At 36.0% G+C, this 27,848-nt stretch overlaps 5 protein-coding genes across 11 annotated transcripts in view; 2 read left to right on the top strand and 3 right to left on the bottom strand.

Moving 5' to 3' along the window:
• The window catches only part of LOC107999292 (glutamate receptor 1), a 264,212-nt gene extending 251,489 nt beyond the window's left edge, over nt 1–12,723 (bottom strand). Inside the window, exon 1 of one of the 2 annotated variants that reach the window (XM_062077062.1) lies at nt 11,711–12,723. In XM_062077062.1, coding sequence (XP_061933046.1) covers nt 11,711–12,035 — 325 coding nt within the window. In that variant the 5' untranslated portion in view covers nt 12,036–12,723. The remainder of the gene's footprint in view (nt 1–11,710) is intronic. The other variant, XM_062077063.1, reaches the window with a different exon arrangement.
• The window catches only part of LOC114577732 (uncharacterized), a 444,442-nt gene that overhangs the window by 375,225 nt on the left and 41,369 nt on the right, over nt 1–27,848 (top strand). The gene's annotated exons all lie outside the window — the stretch shown is intronic.
• Nucleotides 13,574–15,246, top strand: LOC107999429 (transcription initiation factor IIE subunit beta). 3 transcript variants are annotated; one of them, XM_062077128.1, is made up of 4 exons: nt 13,607–14,010; nt 14,097–14,358; nt 14,419–14,628; nt 14,716–15,246. In XM_062077128.1, coding segments are annotated over exons 1-4 (795 nt in total). In that variant the 5' UTR covers nt 13,607–14,008; the 3' UTR covers nt 15,037–15,246. The 3 variants fall into 3 exon arrangements, with proteins under 3 accessions (XP_061933111.1, XP_061933112.1, XP_016914757.1); XM_017059268.3 differs by having other exon boundaries at nt 13,618–13,849; XM_062077127.1 differs by having other exon boundaries at nt 13,574–13,849; nt 14,419–15,246.
• Nucleotides 15,180–22,732, bottom strand: LOC107999430 (ras-related and estrogen-regulated growth inhibitor). Of its 3 annotated transcripts, none has more exons than XM_028667457.2 (6): nt 21,368–22,732; nt 20,091–20,204; nt 17,057–17,113; nt 16,390–16,463; nt 16,028–16,294; nt 15,180–15,950 (listed from the first exon to the last, which is right to left on the bottom strand). In XM_028667457.2, the coding sequence occupies exons 1-6, from the start codon at nt 21,435–21,437 to the stop codon at nt 15,795–15,797; spliced, it is 738 nt and encodes a 245-aa protein (XP_028523258.1). In that variant the 5' UTR covers nt 21,438–22,732; the 3' UTR covers nt 15,180–15,794. The 3 variants fall into 3 exon arrangements, with proteins under 3 accessions (XP_028523258.1, XP_016914758.1, XP_028523259.1); XM_017059269.3 differs by having other exon boundaries at nt 22,185–22,732; XM_028667458.2 differs by having other exon boundaries at nt 21,442–21,462.
• LOC107999269 (uncharacterized) lies at nt 23,505–27,808 on the bottom strand. The gene is made up of 8 exons (XM_062077124.1): nt 27,121–27,808; nt 26,396–26,645; nt 26,098–26,322; nt 25,233–25,416; nt 24,911–25,102; nt 24,624–24,821; nt 24,285–24,561; nt 23,505–23,830 (listed from the first exon to the last, which is right to left on the bottom strand). Exons 1-8 carry the CDS (start codon nt 27,164–27,166, stop codon nt 23,694–23,696), a joined length of 1,509 nt encoding a protein of 502 aa, XP_061933108.1. The 5' UTR covers nt 27,167–27,808; the 3' UTR covers nt 23,505–23,693.

Genomic DNA, 27,848 nt, shown 5'->3' with positions numbered 1-27,848 from the left:
TTGGACGCTCTTTCGCATTCCGGTCTCACTGGCGTGTCACAAGCCATCCAGACATTTCCAACGATTCGCAACGTTCCGTGTGCACCGAAAATGATTAAACGCCACCACGAGTCCCGGCGATGCCGCACTAATCCGGCGTTAAAGGCAAAACCAGAGTCAACCGTGGGACTGTAACTTGCGAGTTATCCTCCTATTACACGCGTGAAACATGAAACGTACAACGCGAAACGGGGAACAGCCCGCCATGCATTTATGTAACCGCTCACGCAAAATCGTCCCCCTATAATTATCGCTTTATTTTCTCTAACCCCTTCTTGCGCGACGTTCTAACGTTCCTTTTAACCTGCCGACCTTACATTGAATAATCCACATTGGGAAGGAAGGGAGAGGGTTACCAGCAGCAACGTGGCTCGTGCAAATTCCGCAATTTTCCCTTCCACGAGTATTGTAACGTTAATATCGGATTATCCTTATTACTGTGTAGTAAGTAATTTGAAAGCTCGATGATCGCAGTTGCGCGAAGAATGATTCGAGGATATAAGGTTTCGAGATAACGTTTAAATCGTCGTGTAATTGTAATAATTTTAGATATCTGGAAATGGATATTTTTTTTTTTTTCCCTTCCCCATTATGATAATGCAAACGTGGCAATGTTTCGTGGAAATTGTGAAATTTCTCCGCGAAATTATACTTTTTAATTATATTATAAGGCTCGTGTTATTGCGCAAATATTAGGTTACATTCTTATTATTAAAAAAACTCGATTGCAAAGAATCGTTTGTTACAAGATTTCGAGATCGTGAAGGGGGAGATAAATGGAAGAGATAATTTCATATTCTCGTTATAACAACGTCCTACGATCTATAACAAAGATAACAATAAGATAGGGATTAAACGTGTATACTCATATTTTAATATGAATAACTACTATAATCGTATTTTACCATCTTCAACAACTATGCCTATTAAAAATTCGATCGTTTCACCGGCAACGACTCGATCTACATCTACCAAAAGTTTGAACCGACGACACGTAATCTCCGCAGATACACCTGTTTAATATTAAACGCTTCATCTCTTAAACGTTTCACGGTGAAAAAGTTGGATCGAACGGTTTGAATAGGGGGCCAAGGATGGGTTTGGGAAAAAAAAAAAAAGGTAGAAAGTCAACGTGTATTCTTCGCCCGGATCGAATACTCGGGGAAAGGAAACGCGTGGTCCAAGGTTTTCCCGACATATAAATAGGAATATCGTGGGTCGGATAAGAGGGTTGAAGCGTGCAGGGTTGGATGACGGCGCACACCCCCTCGTCAAGTTGTTAAACCGCAGCGGTCTGCCAAGTGGGATTCTGGCCGACCCCGCACGAGGTGGCTCGTAACGGAATCACCAAACGGAGAATTACAACTGGGACCTTGGATTTTCTCAAGTTTTCAGGGGCCATTCGACGTGGCGACGTGATGAATATCAATGATATTCATACGTTTCCACGATTACCGTTACCATGTGTCGGCAACTATTCGGATGAGCGATAAGCTCGTGTTTCGAAAGAGATGTAAATTAAGGGTTATTCAAATAATTTGATAATATATTTTTATAATTAGTAGTAATTAACGATTTTAATTTCGTACAGATTTTATAATCACTTCTGTCTATGTATATATTTTCAAAGAGTTATTCTCCATGGAGAAGTTTTATTATATTTTTAGAAATTCATGGGTTCGAAAATATTTTTAATTAGAGCAATGTATATTTATGAAAGAGACGCGGACAATTTTAGTTGTATAAATATATATAAGTTCAATATATTTTTATAAATAATAAAAGAAGCTATCGACGTGCAAGAGAAATATATTTTCGCTGTGTTAATTCAGAAACAAATATAAATAATTCAGAGAAGTTCGAACGCTATACACAACAAATTCAAAAGTTTACGATTCTACCTTATAGAGATCGTCGAGACATCGTCGAGAATCGATGTTGCGTTTCTTATCCTGGCTTTAATTAAATTCCAAAGAATCGAGAGTGAGGAAAAGTTCGAACGGTTCAAGCCACGAAGGTTTTAATAACCATCCCAGGCAAGAAGAGGCTGGCAAATGGAAGTCGAATGAAGAGAAGAGTATCCAAGCTCGACGAGGAAGTCAAGCATCGATCTCCCTACTTGCGTCCTCCTCTAACCTCGTTTCCTCATCCCTCCTCGCCTATTTCTTTTCGTTACTCTTTCGCTCTTAGAACTGCCACCCTCGAACGTGCCTTACATCCACCTCCCCCCCTCGTGAAGTTACTTATACCAACAACCTTCTGTATTCCGCTATTCCGTTTCTCGTTTCGATGCGACACGTCTATCTACTTATGTATCTCCTCGTGTTTCGTTGCGTCCGTCTCTGCTCGAGTATTCGTCCCACGTTTTTTCTTTTTTCCCTTCTTTCTTTCACTGCTTCGTATCAACCAGCCAGTCTGTTCTCAATATAGTCGATAATTTTAAAGCATCCATGGTTTAATAGATGCTGATTGATTTAGTGTCTTTTTGAATTACTTTATAATACTCTGTTCTCATCTGAGGTACTCGTGATTAATGATTTAAATATATACAAACAAACACGCAAAAGTATATAAAATATCTAAGATAGGAGATTGATATTTAAAAAATATACATATAATGTATTTTGAACGTTGTTTTTTTTTTTTTTGATTTTTCTGTACGTTTAAAATTTGCATAAATTCGGTCTGATTGATTATATCATCCAGGGAACGAGTATCTTAAATTCATACTCCAATTCTTTGATCAATGATGTACGAATTTGGACGCTTTTTCACTATCAAATACATTATAATATAAATACATCTAATTCCTGCAATATTATATATATATATATATATATATCTCACCACTTCTTCCTTTCTTTCCACCCTCTTCTCGGTAAAAATTTTCGCGGTTGTGCACCGTCGCAAAGGAGACTAAAAACAGTTTCTTTTTCGGGAGAGTCGCATAACTTCGTACTTGAGTTTCGTAACGACCCAACCTGTCCTTCAAGGGAAACATCAAAGTGAAGTATCCCCTTTCGTGAGATAAATATCCAAGATAGAGAAAAATTTCGCTCCTTTTTCTCCCCTTCCTTCTCTTTCTCTTTCTCTCTCTTAGTTACAAGAAGAAAACGGGGCATCGTTAATTCGACATGGCCATTTTATGCAAAATTGCACACTGTGCGTTTCCAATGATAAAGCAACGGAACTACGAGTTAAATAAATACGTATCGGCTACTGTATGTCGAAGGTAACGTTATTCTCTGGGTCGAATTAATGCGAGAATAGTAGATGCTACTTCGCCCTATTGAGAATCCTATTCGGGTAACGTCAGGTGTGATCATTCATCGTGTGCAATTAAAATTGATTTCATGTGTTTGATTAATCAAGTTTTTTTAATTATATTATATAATTTATGCCAATTATTTAAAATAGAGCAAATTTTAGAAATGAATGGTAGAGATACCACTACTTTGTTTTTTTTGAAATGGAATGTAATAGTATTTAATTTATTGGAAACATTCTGTATAACTGAAAAGTTGTAACAAAGATATTACTATTATTACTATCTGTTTTGCAAAGTTTTTGAAAACACAGATTACGCGTATTAACATTTGGATTTTATTGGAAAGTAAGTTTTTAATTTTTAAAATGAAATTATTTATAGGATAACCTGATTGCTGCCCCAAAAATAATTGCATTAATATTAAACGAGATTGCAATCTTACGAAGAAATAGATTAATTAATTAATAATTCAATTAACAAATAAATCTCTAAGAACATATAAATCATATAAAAATTACATTGAATTAAAAAACGTATGAGCGTAATTTCAAAATATTTATTCACAAATGAAATATAATATAATCGCTATAAGCCAAATTCTTCCAATAATATTCTCCATAACTGCATAATTTGAAAAAAACAAGAATGATATCCTTACAATAAAAAATAGAGAATAAAAAAAGAAAACACTGCGAGATATCGGTGACCTAACAAAGCGTATGTACGACTTATCGCGTAGCTACACCACTGAACGTATCTTCCGTTACAACGAGGCGACACCGACTCCCTGAAAACCCCGAGGATGCTTTCCGCCAAAGACATACCCTACATCTCTATGTGGAAAAGCGGCTCGGTAATATCGGATTACTCTTGGCCGTGATGCTTCTACGTCTCTCTGCTATTGCTACATTGCCCGTAATGGTGGGTGTGTATTCCGCCTCGGCGATACCGCAAAGCTCGTGTGCCACACCGAAGTAACATTATTTTCCGATACGGAACAGGTAGGTATATACATCCCATTGATACTGATGTCCGACAATCAGAGAACGACAACGAACATGACATACCCTCTGAAATACCCTCGAATATAAAATATTTCGAAGAAACGGTTTGTTCGGTTGATCGTTTTCGAGTCGGTAATAATGGTAATTCCTATATTTTCATTATGTGTTCTCGAATAAAAATTAGATAATAAATCGCTATACCGTATTTCAGATGATATTATTTTAAATAACGAGAACATAAAAATAATAAGATATAATAAGATCATTATTTTTCTCGATTATGAATCGATTATTTTTAGATCTGACGTGTACAAGCTATTATACTAATTAGTTTATTTACACTATTTGATTTTTTTATCATGTTGTGTAATATATACGATAAAATTGTTTTTTTATTACATTCGATTTGATTAATGATTGAACAAAAACATTAAATTGTATTGGATTTTATTTTTCTTTTTTATCCAATCCTGCGAAAACAATAACTATGGACGACTAATAATAATTTTAATAGAACAAAGGTCTATTATATGGAACAAAAATAAAAATATTCGTGCGAAGATAAAAATAATCGAATCTGTCAAAAAAAACCGCATTTCGTCTCGATTAATGCTTCGAAATTCAGTTTAAAAAAAATTTATCAATCAAGTTATCCACTCTATAGAATACAAAATGCGTTCCATCGAAGATTCTATTCGATGATGCACGCGAGAAAGCTGTTACCACCCTCGCGCAAGAGCACAGGCAAGAGCAACTTCGTCATAACTGGAACAAGTACTGTGCTACATCGATGCTCGAAATTTCTATACATATGTTGTAAATGGTCGATGAGATGTGATATGAAGTGATATCTGAATGTTCTTGCTAAATTCTCTTCTTATTTTTTACACGGGATGTTCCAATGAAGGAGATAGGAAATTTAAAGGATGATTCTCGAGACAAAAACGATACGTCGATTACTTATTGAATTTCCAACCAAGCAATTTAATTTTTTGCGGTTAATGACGCGAGATGGAGATAGTATTTTTAGTCTCTGTCTCGCTTCATCTAACGTTGAATTCAATTGTTTATGATTCGAAGAATAAACTTCAATGGTTATTTTTGCACGATACTATTTCTGTATTTATTTTAGTCTCTAGAATCATCCGTTAAATTTTCTATCTTTATCCAAACAAACCCTGTATACGCATATAAAATAGTATTTTTTGTAAAATATCAAAGCGAATTCGATTGTATTTTATTGTTTTTTTTTTTTAACTAAATTTAGATCTCTTTAACTACAATACAATGGAAACTAGGAAAAAAATAAATAACAAATATAATAAAAATAACTTCAAAAAAAAATATATTTCATTTTAAATTTGTTTTTATTGTTGTTTTAAAACTTAAAAATTCCTCAAAAATTTATTATAAACGAATCTTTTAACAAACTGATAAATACTTATCGATAAAAAAAAGAAAATCTTTTTTGATCTCTCCCAAAATTTTTTCGATTTCCACCGATACTCTACCCGATAAACATACCGTAATCACACAAAGGATTAACGAATAATATCTAACCACGATATTAAAAAACAATTATAGACACAAACGGGTAAAAATAGGAATGGAAGTAGTCGTGTTTGAATCATCGATGCAATTAGCAAGGAAACGAGGTGGAAATAACGATAACAACCGTCACGAATTTTGGATAATTTCAATCGAACTCCGATAGCCGATTCCTCCTCCTAGATCGGCCGAGTTGAATGACGAGTAACTTCGCGCGGGTACAGGCGATATTGTAAAGCACGATTTGGAGAGATATCGAAGCGTGTTCAAAAGCAAGGCGGAATACGCGTGGATGGCCGTACACGGACCGGCGGTTTTGTCATTCTAATAGGCGAGCCGATGCATCAATTATAGAAACACAGCCGAGCCAGTCTCGCATTACACGGCCGGCGAATAACGCGGCCCGATTGCGCCCGATTATGCGAATAATAAATTGGCATCCACGGTATCCCGAGACATTCGCAGAATCGCACAGAATGCCAAACCTTTTGCGAGGAATAACTATGTGCCACGAATTAACGTAACGATCAAATTTGTGATATTTGGAGTCTAATAGATCCATAGAGGAAAAATATTTTATATAAGTATATTCCGTATATTTTATATATGAGAGACTTTATAGATGAGAGATATTCATCTATTTATTCAGAAATTTATTCGAGAAATATTAATAGAGATTTAAGATCATAAAGAAAAGTTTTTAATTTTTGGAATTGAAAATACGTTTCATTTTCAATCGTATAATACCAATATCGAAATACTTCCTCAAAAACTTCCGATAAAAAGGAAAAGGAATTCACTAAATAATTCACAATGAAACTTTCTTCGTAAAGTTTCTTCTTTTTTTTTCCTCGATCGCTAATTCCTCAGCCACGGAATGCGTTAAAATTCGATTTCGTCCCGACGCGCGCGCTTTAGCAGCGACAGGCAAATTCTTCGACGATGAACACGACGATACGGAGGCAACCCTGTCTCCCTTGTCTGATAGCGGCGCGCTATTAATCGCATTAGTCGGACGGCAGGTCGCTTGAGTGGTAGGTACCGCTATCTTCCTTCACAAAGGCGTCCTGCCTTTGCCCGCGTCGCTCGAGATGCTACTTGGCAACCGGCGTGCAGCATAGCTGGAAGACGGAAATTTTCTGTCTTCCAACGAATCAAACGCTCGACCACTCCACGCCCGTTCTAATTCCATTTCGCCGAAGCAGAGATTCGAGGAAGAACCGCTCTATAATTCGCCTCGCCTCGCCTCGTGTCTCGCATTGGCTGGGATTACACGGGAATTTTTGGAATTCTCGTTCGATTCTCAACCGAGATTCGCGCTCATTGTGAAATATAACGCGGAGTTCCTCGCATTCGTCAAGTGGGTCGACTCGTACCGCGCGCGAAAAGAAACGTTTACGCGTTTGAAAAGTGTGATCGCGTTGATTCTATAACGGAGCGAATCTGGAAAATTGGGATGTGATAATGGGTGTCACGAGAAGTCACGTTTTGTAAAAAATAAACGATTGTTAAAGATTGAAAAAATTCGATTCTAGGGTAGAAATTTAGAAGAGAACTTAAGAAGAATAACTAAGATCTTTCTATAAAAATCTAGGAATAAAACACGTTTCGAAAATTTGCAATAGCGATATACTATTGGAGATACGTCTTAATAAATGCTTTTAACAAATTTCAAAAGTTGAAAGACACAAAAGAAGAAACATTATTGATTGTCATCCACATATACGATATCCAGGCTATCAAATAATAACAATATTAAAAGATCAAAGTTAATTTTTCAATGTTTCAACGATGCCGTTTGCCAGAATTATTGTATTTTATCAATCTCGTTCGAACAAATTGGAGTTAACGTATGAGGTTCCTTTGTGCACGATCTTTTCGAATCAAGTCGATAGATCACGTTTGAAGCGTTTGCATACAGCGCTGTATAACGCATACGTTTTTCAATATAAATAAAGTCTCGGCTCTACTACTATTAGGATGCGATGGTCTTAATTTTAGAATTCTGACTAATTGTAGGATCTAACCGGGATCTAACTATAAAAGGCCCTGTCAAAGGAAGTGGGTTGAATTGAACGAGCTCGTGGAAATGTTACGGACGACGGCAAAATAGGTCTGAAAAATAAAACATTAAAAGCGTAGGGAAGGTGAAAAGGCAGGAGGTGGCTGCCGCAAGTGAGTGTAATGGAATTTTTTCGTCTTCTTTGTTCATCAGCGTAAGAACGTCGTAAGCACGACGTAAGTAAAATTCGCAATTAAGTTCAACTGTTTAAAAAAATCTCACTCCTCTTTACCGTTGAACCTTGACCGCGATTCCAGCCACCACGCACTCCACGTTTGAAAAAAAAGAATCTCCAGCGAGCTTTCCCTCCCGACGACCGAAATTCCTCCCCTAGAATTCGAAAGTGTACGCTAATGATCCCTGGAAAAATAATTTTATCCGTCCAGGGATGCGTATATAACGTCACACCATCGGTGGCAAGGAGGACATATCTACGCGACGTGTGCTTTATTTTATTTTAATTAGAATGCTCTGAACGCGATGAACGAAATTATAATTATCGCGAGAGGAAGAATATTTGGATATTTTGACGGATGAAAACAAGTAACGAGTTAAATAAAAAATGAAAACAATCCGAATTGGAGGAAAAGTTGGTTAAAATGCAATTTTTTAATACTGCAGTCTCTTTTTTCTTTCTTTTTTTTTTTTTTTTTTTTTGATATGACGTATTTGTTGTACACGTATCAGCGAAGCGAATGCTGCTTGGAAATTTTAAATAATAACGATCGGTTGTTGATATATAAATGTTCAAATGTTGACAAGGTTGTAGTGACCATATCGAAGCACGTTTCAATCCAGAGAATTTACAGAACCAGAAGAAAATTGACCACATCGAAAATTTAACGAATACTTATATATGCGTAAACTAATAATTTTTTTATTAGAGAAGGGTTTTAAATCAATCTGTAAAATTTCGTTTTTTCATTTTTTAAATATAATTTTGTCTGGGAATTGTAAATTGTAAATTCTTCTTTAAATTGTATTTAAAAAGACGAAAAAAAAATCAGATGAAATTTCATTGATTTTGCTCTATGATTTTGCAAATTTTTCTACATAGATTAATATAGGTTTTCTAAAACCATTATGTGAAATACCTAATATATATTCTAACAATAATGAATTTAGAGGGATCGTCGAAGGCAATTAGTCCATCATTATTCCGTTATTAGAAGGATAGAAAGGATATGGTCAGAATTAAATTTTAATAGGATTATACATACAGGATATTAGATTTAATCGTACATAAAAAGAACTATCGACGAACAACAGCTTTACAATTGTCCATCCTTATCACATTACTTTTATAAAAAGTAAATGAGTTAAAATTATAGCAAAAATTATCCACGTTGCTAAGTTAAATAAAAAATATAAAAAAAAGCGAAGACTTTTTAATAAGAAGACTATCATGAACCGCACAAACCTACTCGAAATTTTAGAACGATTTAAAAAAAAAAAGATTCGATTTTATATTGTGCAATAAGAAATCGACCAGAAATGGAAAAATTATCTCGTGTCGCGATCCACGAAGACGAACGAAGAACGACATAGAGAGAGATCGTAAGCGAGGTCAAGTACCGATGACGCGTTGATATATTTTCGCCACGAGTTTTCGCATAATTCCGCATAAAAATATACAGAGCGAGTGGTGGCAGTAGAGAGAGAGAGAGAGTGGCCTTCGAGTAGCAAAGAAAGTATAACTTGCCAAGGCGAACGAACCTTCCAACTATCCTCGTCCTCGTCACCACCATCTCTCGTGCCACGACTTCCTCCCTCGTCTTTTCGTCGACTTAACCGGTAGTTCTCTCTTTCTCTCTCTCTCTCTCTTTCTCTCTATTGCATACTATACGCGGGCGGGGAAAAAGGACACCGATATTTCTATAGGCATTCATCATTCACTCCTCGCTCAACGTTCTTCCTCCCTTTCTCTTTCTCTTATCCCCTCCCCTCCTCTCTCCGCCATTCTCCGTCTTATTCTGTCTCGCCTTCTTTCCACTTCACTCGTACCCTCTTATCCACCCGCCCAACCCCTGTTTCTGCATTTGTTCGCCCTCCTCTCGCGCCCACTTTCTCCGTTACGTTATCCACCTCCTCACGGCATCTCTCGTCTCTTGTCCTTTCTGCGTCTTACCTCACGAGGCCACGACAGTTTCCTCTCTATCTTTCTCCCCTAGTCATTTTTCTCGACAACGTTCTGGCGTTACGTTGAGCCGCATTGACGATAATCCTTACCGGTGGCTTTTAACCGAATATCACGGTTTTCCACGATGCTGGACGATTTTCACGACCGATTTTAAATCTCTCGCGGGAAAGTTGTCGGGTAGGATGGAAAAAAAGAGAGAGAAGATATAAGAAAGATATGAGAAGTAGGAGAAGAAAGATGGGACGAAAGAGAAGAGATTATAATAAATAACAATATATTAATATTTTCATCGTTACGTTATTTTCAATCGCGCTCATACTTTGTACGAGTCAAAGTTGAGTTTCCAGATGCGCATATGCGTGATGGCGTCACTCGGTGGCAGAATTAATATTAAGGTTGCCGCTGTGTTATGTGAAATAACTTTGGACTCGTTTTAATTAAGTCTGGGAGAGTTTGAAATAAAGATTGAACCGAATTAATTTAACCGTGTCGGAATACAAGAAGGATTTGTGTATACAATCAATATGTAACATTTGATTATTGAATTTGAATACGCGGATAGCAAAGCGGTAATTTTGATTGACAAAAGATTGGAAAAATAGACTGCCGGTTATGACGTCGGATAAATACCCGAGGCTTTGAAAACACGCTCCCTCTCGTTATCTTTTTTGACGAAGAACGGTTGGATAAATAATGAATATTTTCATGCTCGCAGTTATTCCAACCAGAAATGTAATCAATGATGAATTGAACAACCGTGCCACTTTTATCGCGAGTTTGCATTCACGATTTTCCTATCAGATGGTTTATTCAAACCTATCTATTCGTAAAAAATGCGCGTGTATTTATTTAATGAAAGAAAGAAAGAAAAAAGAATAGCTAGAAATAACCACGTCTATCATAGGAATATATTTGCGTAGTATTGATATGAAATACGAATATTGCTCATATTATTTCACGTGCATGAAAAAGTAATTAAACTGATATTTTTATTATTTGAGACTCCTAAAGATACGCAATTCTCGTATGACGCATCATAACAACCTTGTCCATAAATATTCGAATGTTCTTAATGTACGACTCTAAAAACACTTCCTCTCACAATTGCAACGATAGTTTCTTCGAAAAATCATAACAAACTACCGTAACATTAAAGATTTTCATTTGCCCTTTCTAGAAATAGCATAGCGAGTTAAAACAACACCGTTTCATCTCTACCTGAATAACTGTTTACTTTATTACGGTTACGTGTATTTTCATAAAAAACAAATACACGTATCAAACGCGAAGCAATCGCGTTTCTAGAAACGACGATGATCGTTCGTCCTCATGAAAAATGCGTTATTTACACGACCGACGATCCCTCCCATATTCCCCCCTCTCACAACGTCAAAGAGAATCATGTGCAGATGCTTTCACGCGAACGGTAGCAACTGTGCATCAAGAACAGAGAGTATTTACTTCCATCCATCGTTGAATAGACACATACAGGTCGAGTCGAGTGCAACAACCCTCCATAACCGTTAGAACGTTGGTCGCAAAACGTTCCTTGCACCCACTCGTTCGTTCCTCTTTCGTGGCTTTCATGGCCATTTCGCGAATTTCGCGAAATTCGATCAACGATAGTACACTATTTGAACCACACTCACCGATGGAGATCTTCTCCGGATACGCCGCAGGCAGCAATACCATTAAAAGGCCCAAAGCGGTGGTCATCACGGTGGCAGTGGATATTGGCTTGATGATCCAAGAAGAATTCGCGATGTTTCTGGTGTTTCCAGACCCGGAACCGAGAAAAATAGTGGCGCGGCGCCGCCACCGCGACGAGGGTGGTCCACCCGTTCCGTAAACAACCGGGAGCATCTTCCGTGCTCCGTGGTCTGACACAAACTGCCGTACTTCACTTGGCGTGAACTCGATCTCGCTTGAACCGCCCCAGCATCCCTCTCTTCCACGCACCAGCCGCCCGCTCATCCCCGCGCCACCAACTAGCCGTCATTTAACCAGCCCTACCACCCTTCTCTTCCCTATCCTCTCTTCCTCCCTCCTCCTCCGCCCTCTGCCGCTCTCCTTGCTTGCAGATCCCGGTCTCCGTGCCATCTCCACCAACCAACCCTGCCACGTACACCCTCTCTCACTCCTGTAACTGCTTTTTCCCTCTTCTTCTATCTCTGTTCACGAGCTTGAAGCGCACGCTTCACGCGCATGTTACGATCGGAGCGCACCGCGCGCGTTCCCTATGTACGGCATTTCCTGTTACTTTCTGTCGCGGATACCGATGCACGCCCGGTCATGTTGCTCGGTCGGTACAAAAGAAATGAAAAAAATCGAATGAATGCGCGCGATAGAAACGGGAACGTTCCTAGGTGAGAAAGTGATAACAAGTTATGGAACGGGTTATCGAATGTAAACATCATGACGCGCTGCAAATCTGCTTGGAATGATGTTTACGTTACCGAACAATTGTTTTGCTTCCACCCCTATATCGTTGACGATCACAATGTATGCGTGTATGCCGCCAGTGATTTCTTACGATACGTTTCGTTTATACGTTTGATTAAATCGTGATTGCTTTTGGGAGAATTACAAAGTTTGTCCAAATGCATATTACGAATTTTAACGCGGGAATAAAAATTTACATGCATGTTCAAAGTTGGTAATTTTACATGCATTATGGGAAATTTATGAAAAAGAGACTAGATTATAGTTATAGACTAGATTACAACTAGATTATAAAATAGGAGAAAAATTTATTTACGAATTTAGAAAATTGAAATATATTGGTACGTAAACGATCAATAAGAGAAAATAGAGACTCTAAAATTAATAAAATGAAACTTTATATGGACTCTATAGAAATAAAACGTAGATAAAATAGAATGATCGTATAATATGTGATAAAATAAACACGTCAATCCTCGTTTTATATAAAAGTTAAATTTTTACCTTAAGCAATGAGAACAATGTATTCTTTCTATCCCCTTTTTTTACACATGTGAAAGAAACTGTTTTTAAAGCAGTGGTTGCTTTATCCTTTTATGAACGCGGCGTTCATAAAATCATGAAGCAAAGGAAGCCAATTGTATAGCTCGTAAAATATCATAAATATTAGGATGAGAGGAACACATTTGAAAATTACTATCTATTCATCATAGAAAACCTTCACACTTGTATAAAATCATAAAATAAATTCATTGCAACGATCAATATCGAATTCGAATTACAAATTTTAAGTGATTAGCTTGGATTTCATCGAATATATAATGGCGTGGCTGAGAGATCGACAGATTCACGAGATCGAGTCACGAATATCTTATTTATACAAATAAGATTATCACAATATCAATGTTCACTTGTTCACAGAAACAAAAATCACGTATAATTTAATATAATTTATACAAATATTAAATATATAATTTATAAATATACGATTTTTTCGGTTTATAGACACTGCACACGTTTCACTGTACCGTTTGACTTTATTCGTGCCACCGTATTTCGATATTTGAAATCGTCAAACGATTCAATAATTCAATTATGAAACGATTAATCGAAAACACGTAGGCGCATGCGCAGTAAAATTCATTTACTTAGTGTACGAATATAACGGTAACTGAGAATCTCTGATTGGTAGAGCATTCGTTTAGAATGTGGCAAAAGTGACAGTTCATTAAAATATACGAAAAAAGGATTTTAAAATTTATATAATTTAAATTTTATAATACAATGGATCCAGCATTACTTCGAGAACGAGAGCTCTTTAAAAAAAAAGCTCTTACTACACCAACGTAAATATTATTTATGGTTTTTCTTTCTTAACCTCTAAGTTTACAGAAACATACTTATCTTTACAAAAAGTAGAAATTATGTTTAAAATATATATGGAATATAAAACATTCTGTTATTTTAATATTCGGAATTTAATCTAAATATTTCGATTGAATTATATGTATGTAATTATATGTAAATTTTGAACATAACCTATACGAACATAACCTTCGATACAATAGCAAGTCATAAGCTTTATTTTTGCAGGATAGAAAAGAAAAGAAAGGAACAAGAAAAAGATATACGAGATGAACCTTTTAAGAAAAAACCTAAACCATCATCTGTGTCTAATGGACCAAAACTGGATATGGTTAATTATAAAACTATGTCTGGTAGTACGCAATATAAATTTGGTGTTCTAGCTAAAATTGTAAAACATATGAAAGCTAGGCATCAAGAAGGAGATGATCATCCTTTAACATTAGAAGAAATTTTAGATGAAACAAATCAATTAGATGTTGGATCAAAGGTAAATTTGATAATATATTAATGTCATATGAATGTATAAAAATACATAATTTTATATTAGGTGAAACAATGGCTTCAAACGGAAGCTCTTGTTAAAAATCCAAAGATAGAAGTAACTTCAGATGGTAGATTTGTATTTAAAGCTATGTATAAAATTAAAGATAAGAAATCTCTCTTAAGATTATTAAAGCAACAAGATTTAAAAGGGCTTGGTGGAATATTATTAGAAGATATACAAGAAAGTCTGCCTCACTGTGATAAACATTTAAAGGTAAATATAAATGCGATAATTCTGATACTATCGACAGATACTGTGTATAATATGACAGCAATTTTTATAAGAATTTATCAATTTCAGAGTCTACAAAATGAAATATTATTTATAACAAGACCTTTAGATAAAAAAAAGATAGTATTTTATAATGATAAGACTGCACAATTTCCAATAGATGACGAATTTCAAAAATTATGGAGATCTGTTGCAGTAGATGCAATGGATGATCAAAAAATCGATGAGTATTTAGAGAAGCAAGGAATACGATCTATGCAAGATCATGGTCCTAAAAAACCTGCTCCGATTAAACGAAAAAAACCTATTAGTAAAAGAAAACAATTTAAAAAACCAAGAGATAATGAACATTTAGCAGATGTTTTAGAAACATACGACGATACAAAGTAAATATTTCTCTAATTTTGTATATAAAGTGAATCTATGACTCAATGTTAAAGAGCTAAAAATGTTTTATTACGTGAATATTATTAAATAAGAAAAATCTTCTATTTTGAAGTTAAGATTTTTTAGTGTTACATATCACAGTGATATAATAAATAAGTAAAATATTTATTGTCATAATTTCATTATAAGTACAAAATAAATATAGATTAATTATTTTATGTTTTTATATCTGTCTAAACTATACTCACATAGGTTACATATTTGTAATCAGCCTTACAAAATGAACAAATTATACAATTTTTATATGTTATAACACGATAAAATATGAAATTTTGACTTAAATACTTTATATATTGCATTAAATTTTTACATAGATTAATTCATACTAAAACTATAAAATTTTCCATTAGAAAACACGAGAGAATGTATTAAAAAACTCTTTGTTTACACGTTGATAAAATATTGAAATATGAATCTCTAAAATTTATGTATTACATATCATTTATATAATATAATATCATATAAATCAAAAACATTATTACACAATGCTACATAAATCTTTGGTACTTAAACTTTCAATAATCGAGTACACACACATATATAATAAACTATGTGCTGTTTACTTTTGATCCATAAGATTACATCGTAAATTTCCTTAAAAACGATTCTTTTATAAAATTTGTATATAATATAAATTGTACGAAACGATATACGTATAAGTAAAAATGTATAATTTTATATATATATATATATATTATATATTAATCTTTCGGAAGCGCTGAATCACTTTTACCTCGTGAATAAGCACGCGTTGCTTTGCTACCAAGCATTCTATCCAATAAAGATTGTTTATTCCTTCTTCTTGCTGCCAGAACCTCTCGACACAATTCGTGGAAAGATTCGGCAACTTGTGTGACCTGGAGAAACGTGTTTACAAGAAAGTTCACGTACAAAAAAGATCTTAAATTTAGATAAGAAAATTAGAAAAACATACCTGCTCCGCGGCAGATACTTCGCTAAACCAACATTCAAAATCCTTCGCCAGTATTTCTCCTTCTTCGGTGCTAACTTGTCTCAAGTGTACCATATCGGCTTTGTTCCCGACCAGGGCAAGAGGCATAGCGGCTTCGGGATCAACCACCGCCAAAGTTTCTTTCGCTTTCCTCACGAAATTGAAAGAGCCCCTATCGGTTATCGAATAGACTAAAAGTAATCCATCCGCCCATTGTACAGTTTCCGTAGAAGGTAGCTCGTCCTCGCTCTGTAAATGGAATAGAAGAAAAGGATATTTTTAATTTTCGTTTGTTAATGAAACCATTTGACTCGAATCTCTTTGATCATCGATAAAAGTATTACCTTCGGGCAGGTGTCCAAAATTTCGAAGAGGATGGGCTCGCCATCGACTAACACCTCGTGTTTGTATCTGTTCTCTAAAAAAAAAAGAAGAAGAAGAAGAAGAAGAAAATAGAATAAATGAAAATTGGCAGGAAGAAAGAGAAATTTGTTAACACCAATGACACGTTATAGATATGTACACGATTCGATGCTCGACATCCTCGATGCGACGAGGAAAAATTACATAATAAATTTTCATCGCTAAAACTCGTTGCAACAGAGAGATCAGGTAACCGTCTTGGCCGTTAAGTAGATCTTTCCAGTACAGTCTAGTTTTAGATCTCGATTCAAGCACGTGCTCGCTAGAGGAAACTGCTTATTCCCTCCCCCTACCCGCGCCTCTCTATTTGTACAAAAGAAGAAGTTTTTCTTCGAATATCAACCTCGCATTAGTATCCGTCCTGTCTCTAGTGTCAAATTCGTCTTCGATAAATTTAGATCAGACGCGGACGACCAAAGTATGCGCAGGCCGAGTATACACGGTCCCCGAGGTGGCACACCAGTTGCTGGCAATTTTTCAAAAAAATGCGTCATTCTATTGTACCATTCACATTGTAATTTATACCGCATCGAGGGACCGCATCTTATCGCGAGCACGCCGCCAATTGTAAATCGAGATGTCCCTTACCTGATTGGTGATCATATTCCCCGATATACCGCCTCGTTAGAAATCTCACTGTCAATGCTGAAATTTAAGAACACACGCGTTATTGAAATTTTTTTTTTTTAAATCGTTATATTCTATTTAATTATAGAAAACGAGATCGTGAATTACTTGGTATAAAGGACGACGTATGTACACGTTACGAGGAACAATACACGCGATTCGATTTTATTTTTATTAGTATTCATATTCAACTTTTCTACTTTACCTGTATTTTATTCCGCTCATCTAAACGTGACAGACGTTTACGAGCGTGACATGTATTAGATTGTGCATTCGTCAATACAAATTCCATGCACACACGTGTGTTAGAAAGTAATCAACCTACATTTTCTTACAGTCGTGTGTCCCATTTCGATCGGCTCGAATTATTTATTTGGGGCGCAAGCTGATTGCGAAAAAAAAAAATACAAATAATTCTTTCTTTTTTTTTTTCAAAGTATCGCATGGATATTGATTTTTACGTATGTTTTACACAAATAACCAAGCCTCTTCGAGCCTCCAAGTCTCTTTCCCTCCATTTTCCAGGAAGTAAAATCAATTTCCATTCTGATATGGAAACGTACGCGATCTTGCACGATACGATACCACGCGCCCCGACATATCGCGATCCAATCGAGAGAAACGAGAGCTACAGCCTAGTGACCCGCTTCGAGGCACACCACACTATTTTTACCTCGAACTCGAACCTGCCACGGCGCCACAAAACCTTGCACCAACGTTAAACGTCACCATGGTGTGTTTCGTCTTAAATACAATGTAAAGTTGACCCGCTTTATAAGCGCCACGCGGGCGAGTTTCATTCGAGCAACCTTCGAGAAGACAATGATTCGAATCGAGGCCGGTGTATTGGCAATATCGATGCGCAAATTTCCAAGAGGAAAGGAGAAAGAATTTTATATCGAGACGAAGCGATTGATAAAGTAAAAATGAAAAATTCCCGAGTTTCCGAGATAGCAAAAAAAATCAATGCCGGAGTGCAGATTTTCAAAATGCAAAATGTTTACGGATGCGCTTTATCTTTGGATCGACAGGACCGTTTGAAAATTCGTTTTGTTTCGGGAGACGAATTTATCGATGATGTATTTACGTTCGAAGGATTCGAATAGCATCATTTGGACGCTTTCCCTCGAACGGATCATTAAAAGTTCGATTCTCGTGCCAATTCTTCGCACGAATCATTCTCAAATACACGAATCGCCTTTATTCCCTTTCTTTCAACGAATCGAGCAATTATTTGTTCGAGTTAAAAATACGTTCGAACGAAAACGTTGAATCATATAGGAAACCATATATATATATATATTTCATCGTTTCCTTTCTGTCTATTTATTTTATTTAAAAACATTTAAATTGACAGGATCTAATAGCTCGTAGTAAAACGACGATCCAAAGGAATTTCGATAATAAAATTTGTTAAATTATATTGAATATTTTGCGGCCAGTGTGAAACGTTGCTGAGACCTAACCGATTATGTACTCACCTATGCCTCACACGTGCCATTACCAAAAATACGCGCGGTTGGCTCCTCTCAGGGTCCTAACCACGTTTATCGTACACACATCTATCGCGTGGACATGTGTACTTGAATTAATTGGACTCGAGATTCTTTTTTTCGATCGTTCTTGCGCGGGCTCGAAATAATTTAACAATCGAACGTTTCATCGAACGTTTTATCGCTAATAATATTTCTATTAATAAACGAAAATTTAAAATTTGTGATTATTTTATTTCTGATTGCTTCATTTCTTACTTTACAATTTATACATTTTATACAAAGCTCATAAAATTGTAAAAATTCATTACAAAGTAGACTATAATTACTAAAAAGTCTAATAATAAGGGTTGTTTCGTTATCAACTGTTTCAACGAATATTTGAACATTTTATATATTTTTAGTTTTACATATTTTCTGTGCATTCTGTGCAATTTTTTTAAAATTTCCTGTAAAAAATATGGTGTAAAACGATGTTTGTCAGGCAAATGAAGATTATCATGAATGATATACGTCAAGGTTAATAATTTATTTTAACATTAAGACGAAAGTTTTCCTTTGAAAGGAAAATCAAAGTTAAAATTAAATTTCAATCATAATATCGTATACGTTTCGATATTACAAAGCAAAGATACGAATATAATGATAATACATATGCATTGCAAGAAACTGTTGACGATCATTTAGAACGTTTCTTCAATCGAATTAATCTTCTGACTGCGAGTCTGCAAGATATTGTATCCAGAGAAGATTATGGTTAATGTCACGCTCGTTATCGTCATGGTTAAAAACAAAATTAAGTGTTACCACGTGCATTAGCATGCTCACGAAAGCGAGTCAAGTGAAAATGCAGATGAAAACGCTCGCGTTATAAGCACGTCAACCGATGAAAACAAAATAACAGCGTTGAAAGTAAAAGCGAATTTTACATAATTTGTGAATAAAAGGAAAAAGCGGGAAATATTTTGAGTAAATTATTGAGAAAATTAAAATTTCGATTTTACTCGATTTCTTTTTGAAGATCAAGAAAACGATTTGAAGAAAAGAAATTTTTTAAAATTAAAACGATAATGTATCTTGGAATCTGATACCTTTTTCTTTCTTCAATTTTTGAAATATAAATATACTCTCTTTCAGCCACCAATCAAAAATAGACATTCCCTATTTTCCTCTCACTCTTCAACAATCCCACCGAAACGTGGCTTCCATCGAAACATATAAAAGTGTATCGAAATTTGCATATTAACATAAAAATAATTAATTTTTCACAGTGAAAGCTATTAAAAATTTTCAATTAATATATTTTTCGATCTCTGAAAAGTTTATATACGAGTTTTTTTTAACTTTGAAACAGTAAAAAGTATTTAAAAAATTCAAATATTTCGAAAGAAGAGAGTATCTTAAATTTTAATCAAAAAAAGGTGAATATTTCTTTCGATCCCAGGCAAAAGACAGTGCAACAAAGAGATGGAGCAAGATTCGTGATAAAACATCATACTCACCGCTTTTGCCGACACCTGGCGCTCCAATCACAGCCACCTTCACCTCGCATAACGAACTCTTCTTCCTCCGAATACCTCTAATTGCATTTGACGTCATACTCCGCGCATTTGACACTGCACAAAGTGTAACATAACTGTGTAACTCGAGATTGAAAGAAGACAAAAACAGAAGAACGAAGAAGAAACGAGGGGCGTGTTTATGCGGTTTCCGCACGCGTGGCCGAAGACCAAGGAAAAATTTGTCACGGTTACATCTTTCCTTGGCCGGTTTCCACGGTCGCCGATAACGTTTCCGAATTTCATATATAAAATATTCGAACACTGACACAGGTAGACCAGTGTTCAACGATCGCATCTGCCAAGGAAAACATTGTCGAAATTTGTGGTCTCGAGAGCGGCCAGTTAATAATATATCGGCTCGATATCGGCTAGCAACTACAAACAAATTTAACACATTTAAAGATCTGTGAATACTAATACTTGAATATTATTTAGCATCGGTATCAAAGTTGTAAACAACTAGTTTAGATATTATACGCGTTGTTTTAATAGGAAATGTAAAATAATATTTGTAATTTGGGAAGTCTGTTGAAGACAAAAAAAATGTTATATTATTTCAGGTTTCATCAGGAATCGTAGAATCTAGATGGAAGAAAAAAATGGGAGAGAAAGGCTAGAAAAATGTATCTGTACAACATGGTTGTGCATGTACGTTGAAAATTTGAAAGAATTATACGGAATTTCGAATAAAAACATGGAAATTTATATTGATTATATTTAAATAAGTTTAGGAAGATTTTATTATTTAAATTTTTAAAATATTATAAGTGATATATTACTTTCGTAATATTTACAAAAGATTCTCGTTTCAAAAATATAATTTAATAAATCCGAACTTTTGAACCGTGTACGTACTAATTAATTAGATACATGCATTATTGTATTATCGTACCATTTAGTGGAACTTTTATACAATTATAAAATTTAGATACTATGAAAATTAAATATAAAACACTAAATCATTTATGATCTAGCAACTGATCTTCAGTTATCAATTAACTTCTTTACAAAAAAGCGATGTACAAACTTCGTTGAAATATAGACGATAGGATGTATAATAGTTAAAAAATCCTTAAAATTTTACCGCAACATTAAAAAAAAAAACAAAATTCAATCGAGACAAAAATGATGAGAAAACAAATTAGAAACATTGCGCGTTTTTTGATACACGAAAGAGAGACAGAGAGAGAGAAAATTATCCAGCTTCGTTCAATCACCAATCTCTACATTCCTCCATCCTCGAGACTGCGTTCGACGTTCACGAATATCGTAAACGCGGGTTCCCATTTACCGGGTGTCCCGTGTCTTCTTCATCGAGGCGAGAACGGGTCCATCCGGGCCGAGGCATTCGCCTCGTGTTCCCCTTCGAACGAAAGTTTAAATACACCGTGGCTCTCCTGTTCCATCGGCGCGGCGCCGGGTGAAAGAGGTGGGAGGGGAAGAGGGGTATGGAGAAAACAGCAGCGGAGAAAGAGCGGGAATCGAGGTGCGTGCGCGGCCGTGGTCGTCCGAGGAAAGAGAAGGGAACCCGTGATGGGTACATTAATAGAACAGTTCGCACATGTCCCGTGGAATTCAAGGAATTTACTCCGGCGTCTAACAATGTACCGATCCCTGCGTGTAAAGTCGCGTTACGGATGAACCGAGCCGATAAGCTCGACTGACCGTGTTTCGGTCGCGAATCTAAACCGAGTCGGATAAATCGGGTTTCGTTCCGGTTCAACCCGATTTTCTTTGTATGTTGTTCTTGCGCGTTCACGTGTTCCACCTAATTCTAACCGGATTCTCCCTTAAACTAAAGGAAAAGGGAACAGAAACAACACAATTACAATATGAATACGTGATACATGATAGATAAAGTACATGTAATATAGCGAGCGGTAGATCTGGATTGAAAATAAAATAAATATACGTGCGTATTTGATATTTCGTTAATAAAATAGTTGGCCCTTGTTTACGAATCGAGTGCACAGGTAAAAGAGAATATCGAACGAGAAAAATATCGACGTTATTTTTATTCCATTGCGTACTCACCAATCGTTTAGAACACACCGATGTACCGTTCCTCGAGCATTCCACGCCGCTTATACCACTTTCTATCAACTCGCACAACAGCCGGCCATCGCGGGGACGACTTCTCTTTAAACTCTTCTTTCCAAACGGGAGAAAGGAGGGAAAAAAAAAAAAAAAAAAAGAGCGGAGCGTGACACGTGAACTCGCGACGATACTTTCGCTCCTACTATCGGGGGGGTTGGAAGTTCCCTTTACGGAGGTTCCCTCGCAGAAGGGAGGCGAGGTACGCGGTTAACCGCGCGAAACAGGGCGGAAGGGATCGATATTAGAAATCCAAGCGGCTTAGTTATTATCGAAACTAGGGAAGGGAGAGAGAGAGAGAGAGAGAAAAGAAAAAAAGAAAAACAGGGAAACGATCGATCGTCCTCCTCCTCCTCCTCCTCTGTCGCGTGTCACGTGGCTCCTGAGAATTTCGCGATTCCGTTGCGTGATCCGACGCGGCTCTTGGTCTCCGCACGACTGTCTCTCCCCATTCTCTTTTGGCGGCTCGGCGAGTCCGGCCCTCCTTTATTGCTCTTAAGCCACGTATATACACGCGATATCCACTTCCGGCAGCGGCGGAGCGCGCACCAATTGAGGAGGAGGAGGAGGAGAAGAAGGTCGCCCGTTTCGAAAACTCGGTAACACGCGTTTCCTTAAGCCAAAAACTCTGCGTCCAAAGATTCGTCTCTACGAATGTTATATATATATATATAAATATAGAGAATGTTGTATAGGGGATGTTAATACTGTTCCTAGAACAGTTTCGAGAGAAACGAGCGAAAGTTGGTGCATGGAAAAATGTCGGTTGAGGCATTCAATTTATCAAGTCGCGGTATGATTGGATGAAGCGAGACAGCGTATGGGAGCGAGACGATGGTGGGACGGAGATAGGGATATCTCATTCTATTCGCGTTTCGCTTCGTATTCAATTGTTCGTAACTTGATAAATAAACTCTTAACGTTTTCTTTCTTTTTTTTTTTGTACGTTTTTCCAATTCTATTCAAACCTCTGGAATCGATCCTGTAAAGATATTCCATGAATATATAAACATTTTAAATACTATTGTAAATATTAACTTGGAGAACGTGCCACGGCCAATCTCGTAAAATGAATCAATGCCTCGTGGAACGATTTCTCCGATTCGCGCACTTCCGGATGCGCGGTAGGAATCCAGAGAAAATCTGTTTATGAATTAATGGATTCGCGGAAACACGAATGGTTTGGACGTTATTTCGAGTTTTAAACGATGCTCTCGGATCTCATCCTGTTTCGGGTTAAGATAAGCAACGTGAAGGGAGGAACGATAAACCCACATTTATTCAAATTAAAGACGAACAAAATGTTTTTTTTTTTTTAAATTTATGGATAAACTTCGCAAATTTAACGATCGATGGAATGTACTATGTGAAATGGATAATGTTCGATGCAGAATCACGATTTTGCCGACGGTGTGAAACGATTTGCAACGAGGTATTCAACACCCTTGACTACAGAAACCATTCGTCGGTCTCTTGGTTCTCTTCCTTTTCGATCTTGTTTCGTTTCAACGCCGCTTTCCTCGATGCTTCCGGGCAACCACCGAAGATCCAATTCACCGCTCGTAGCAGGGCTGGTTTCAATCGATCTAGATCATTAAAAATAAGCTCATGATTTTTTGTTCGTTGAATAATAATTTTGTTCGTTGAATTTTCATCGAATTTGTTACTTTCATATGATTTCTTTCTTTTTTTAATAATTTCGCAAGATTTTGAAGATTATTTGATTTTTTTTTCTCTCTGGTAAATTTTCAAATTTCTTTCATTTCATCTTTAATGAAAACTCTTTTTAATAACGTTTTGTGCATATGTAGAGCACAGATAAGTTTTCTTTCGATGAAATATTGAACAGGTTAACTTTTACAGTTTTGGTAACTTCAACTTTCAAAGGTATTCCACGAATCGTTCAAACATCGTGCATAAATAAATCAAACGTGTTCTTGAAAACTTATTTAAAAAGAAAAGATATACGCGAGAAAAATAAAATTTTATTATATCGAAGATTCTGCGGTAATATTTCCAACTTATAATTTTTAAACATACTTTTTAGGATAGGCTCCATATCAAGTCCTTCGCAATAATCCAAAATCGATTCGTCCGAACTTTCCAACAAAGTATTCTCTTTTTGAGGTTTCTCATCGAGATAGTGCTTTCGAATCGGTCGTTCCATATGTTGAGAATTTTCGTCGTCAGCTTCTCCTCCTCGATCGGTGAGATATGAAAAATCGTTGCAACAGAAACCAGTCGGCGGTTCATTGTTCCTAGACTTTTTTTTCCGTGATTTGATTATATTTTCATAATACCTATTCTCCGCTTGTTTCTGTTCAAAAAAAAAAGAAAAAGTCATATTCAAATATCTCTCGTGAACCAATAACGTAATACCTGTTCGACAGATCCTTCGTTGTGCTCGTGTATTTCTTCCTCTCTAAAATCAACTCTTCGAGTGTTCGAATTAACGTGCTTCATAGGACAAGAATCCATGTGATTATTGCAATCGATAGATGTATACAGATTCTCATTCTCTTGTGACACTTTACGCAGTTTTGGATTCATCGAGCTTCGAGACGATCTTAAATGATGCTTTATGGAATTATGATATTCTTATGTAATTTTTGCCACCTGTTAATAACAATGTTTCATTTACTTCAACGTATTTTTTTTTTTTTTACCTCGGACAAATACTGCGTTGATATAGCTGCCTTGTTATTCAAAGATGCAAAAGAATATTCATTGGGTTTACAACAATCTTGTTCACATTGGCATTGACTTGTTTGATACAACAATTTGTTCATGGAATATTTGGATCCGGTGTTTTCCGGAATCGAGTTAAATTCAATTTCCTTTATGTACGTTTCCATGTCCTACATTAAATAAAGAAAATAGAATAGAATTATAGAAACGCAAAAAATTTTTAAATTATTAGGAAATATTTTAAATTAATTTTCTTTTTTAATATACGAAATCTTATAAATTCTTCAATTTGTTGGTTACATTCTCGTTAAGGTCTCTAGTTGGTCCCTCTTGATCCGAGCTTGAGGCTTCCACTTTCGCCGACAGTTTGTCGGTAGAAGTGCCGCATTCCTTGTACTCCACTTTCATGTACGGATCTTGAACAATCACCATGTCTTCCTTATCGAACTTCTGATCGAATATCGCCATTTGTTGTGGATTGCCACTGTAAAAGAACGAATTTTAAAACGAAGTTATATTCATCAACTTTGTGCGTTCATTCATTCTTCACCGGAAATTAAGAACTGCAATGCCAATCTCTCGCGATCTCATTGTTATCGTTTATATATTTGCTCACGTGTTAATCTCTTGCAACTACAATTTCTTTTTCTCGAGAGTTCGAGAGGAAAATAGTTTTTGCGACTATAGAAATAATCTCGTATATGCAAAAGATCAACAGTTTAATCAAAGCAACGAATGAAACAAAGACGATAAAAATCATCTGTATACGAATGTTTATTTCTTTTTTTACTACAAATTGGAATTGCCACCGTTAAAAGTAGCGAATTTCATTAGGATGAGAACACGCGACGTCATATTAACTAACAACGAATCACACGATCAAATTTCTACCAAAAGGGACGCTGCTTAATCTAACAATGAAAGTGGGATGCTAATGTGACGTCACGTATTCTTCAGTTGCCGGAAAAATTTGCCGGAAGAGAAGCGACCCATTTTTACCGATAGAGGCACCTTGCTGGAAATCAAAAATTACATTACATTACAGTCATACAAAGTCTGTTGTAATAAGTTCGCTTTATATTTAAACGATAAACAAAAAAGGAACATAAAAATAGAAAAAAATAAATAGCAAAACGAATAAAAACTCGATGATGTAATTATATACCTGATCAAAAGTGTGTAATTCTCTAAATTCTTATCGCGTTTCAAACCAGACAAACTTGTTTTCACGTATTTCTGAAAATCGTCCAATTTTTCGGGATAAAAATAGATCGGTTTGGAGATTTCCGCGCAATCACCCATAGAGATATCTTTCATACTGCTGCGAAGGTGACGTGACTTGGACAACGTGATTCGATCCTTGTGCTTTTTCCTTATCCTCTCCTTATTTCTAAATATAATTAACGCCATTTTAAAACAATATTTGTATCGTTCGGTAAAATTCGATAAATTTCCTCACTAACCCCATCATATCATCGGCCAAATAGACTTTCGATTTTTTGGAGATACTTTTGTGAGGTCGATGGATGTTCTCATTCTCATCTTGAATTTCCGGCGAAATATATTTCTGGGAAGCGAGCGAATGCTCGTATCGAATACGATCGTACTTGGATTTAATCTTCTCGTACAGATATTCGCTTTCCCGGGCGCTCAGTGCAGATTTTAAGCCGTTTGCCGTAAAATCGATCAACATATAACATATTCGACGAGCATCTGAAAAAATAAATATTACGACAACTCGTAAACTTGACGTAGGTGGGTAAAATTCGTGGAAAATAAATACTTGTATGGATTTAAACTATTGAAGCATTTGTGGTTAGTACGAGGTCAAATAAAGATTTGAATAAATATATATATATATATATATGATTCGTGAAAAGTTAATATTTTTCTCTCGGATCTTACAAACTTTAATTAAAAATTGTTTCATGGAATAAACAAGAATTATTAATTATTAATCGCTTAAAACAAATGTCTTCGTCCTTTTTTCCCTCTCAATTATACATTTACATATTACCACACGAGCACAACGTTCCTTCCACGATGACGTTGGAACAAAATAAAATATCTCCTTCGAATATTCAAATTTACCAATTAAAATTTACAATTAAAATTATCAGAAATTAGGCAACTGTCGTCCTTTCCACTCCGCATTTACGTCTATTCTTTCTTTTTTTCTTTTACTCACGTGGACGTGATTCCGGAATATAGTAGAGAATAATACCGGACAACATCAGGATTATCAAAGACAAACGTTTTAAATATCCGAACCAGTTAAACACGAAGAACTCCTCCGAATAACCTGACGGGCAAAGAAGAAAGTCACATCGGGTGTCGAGGCATATACAAGGCTTTCACCTTACTATCGTTGTTCCATGATTTTGACGCGGCGCATCGTATCATCAGCGCGCATAGCACCGCCAAGAGTTTCATGATCTCCAATGAGAACGCGGGTGCTGCTCGCCGTATGATGGCTAAATACTCATCGAGGGGTTTTATGTGGGAATCGCCATGATGTTTTCAATCGAAAACAAAGTGGAGACGGAAGGTGGCTACGAGTCTGTTCGACGGGACGTTCGCCTCGAGGGGAATGATCCGGAAGCGATTTCACTTCGATGATGATTAACGGCGAAGATAATCCATTTTTCATCATCGTGCGTGAAATGTTACACAGGTTTGCGTGTACTCGAATTTACGTATTTCATGCTCGTTCGATAAGTTTGTACAGGTTATACAATTACAATGTGTACTTCGAATCTAAAATTTAAAAAAAAATCTCGATTATTTCGATCGAACAAATGGTTTCAAAAAGTGTCATAAAATTTTCTTTAAAATTGGATTGAAATATAAAATGCACGTTTTAAATTTTCAACGAAGAGAAAAAAGAGGGAACATTCTCCTTGTAATTCTTCTTAA

The sequence above is a fragment of the Apis cerana genome, linkage group LG7, assembly GCF_029169275.1.
Source record: "Apis cerana isolate GH-2021 linkage group LG7, AcerK_1.0, whole genome shotgun sequence".
Classification (NCBI taxonomy): domain Eukaryota; kingdom Metazoa; phylum Arthropoda; class Insecta; order Hymenoptera; family Apidae; genus Apis; species Apis cerana.
The sequence above is the reverse complement of the archived record's forward strand: the minus strand, read 5'-3'. Positions and strand labels throughout refer to the sequence as shown.

What these genes read in the sequence shown, in the direction of transcription:
- LOC107999429 (XM_062077127.1), top strand. Translation starts at nt 13,788, where the DNA reads ATGGATCCAGCATTACTTCGAGAACGAGAGCTCTTTAAAAAAAAAGCT. An exon ending in AAAGCTCTTACTACACCAAC is followed by an intron (nt 13,850 to 14,096) that starts GTAAATATTATT and finishes TTATTTTTGCAG; the next exon opens with GATAGAAAAGAAAAGAAAGG. An exon ending in AATTAGATGTTGGATCAAAG is followed by an intron (nt 14,359 to 14,418) that starts GTAAATTTGATA and finishes ATTTTATATTAG; the next exon opens with GTGAAACAATGGCTTCAAAC.
- LOC107999430 (XM_028667457.2), bottom strand. Translation starts at nt 21,437, where the DNA reads ATGGGAACCCGCGTTTACGATATTCGTGAACGTCGAACGCAGTCTCGA. An exon ending in TTTTGGACACCTGCCCGAAG is followed by an intron (nt 16,295 to 16,389) that starts GTAATACTTTTA and finishes TTCCATTTACAG; the next exon opens with AGCGAGGACGAGCTACCTTC. An exon ending in AAGTATCTGCCGCGGAGCAG is followed by an intron (nt 15,951 to 16,027) that starts GTATGTTTTTCT and finishes ACGTTTCTCCAG; the next exon opens with GTCACACAAGTTGCCGAATC.
- LOC107999269 (XM_062077124.1), bottom strand. Translation starts at nt 27,166, where the DNA reads ATGTTGTCCGGTATTATTCTCTACTATATTCCGGAATCACGTCCAC. An exon ending in TTGGCCGATGATATGATGGG is followed by an intron (nt 26,323 to 26,395) that starts GTTAGTGAGGAA and finishes AATTATATTTAG; the next exon opens with AAATAAGGAGAGGATAAGGA. An exon ending in CTAGAGACCTTAACGAGAAT is followed by an intron (nt 25,103 to 25,232) that starts GTAACCAACAAA and finishes TATTTAATGTAG; the next exon opens with GACATGGAAACGTACATAAA.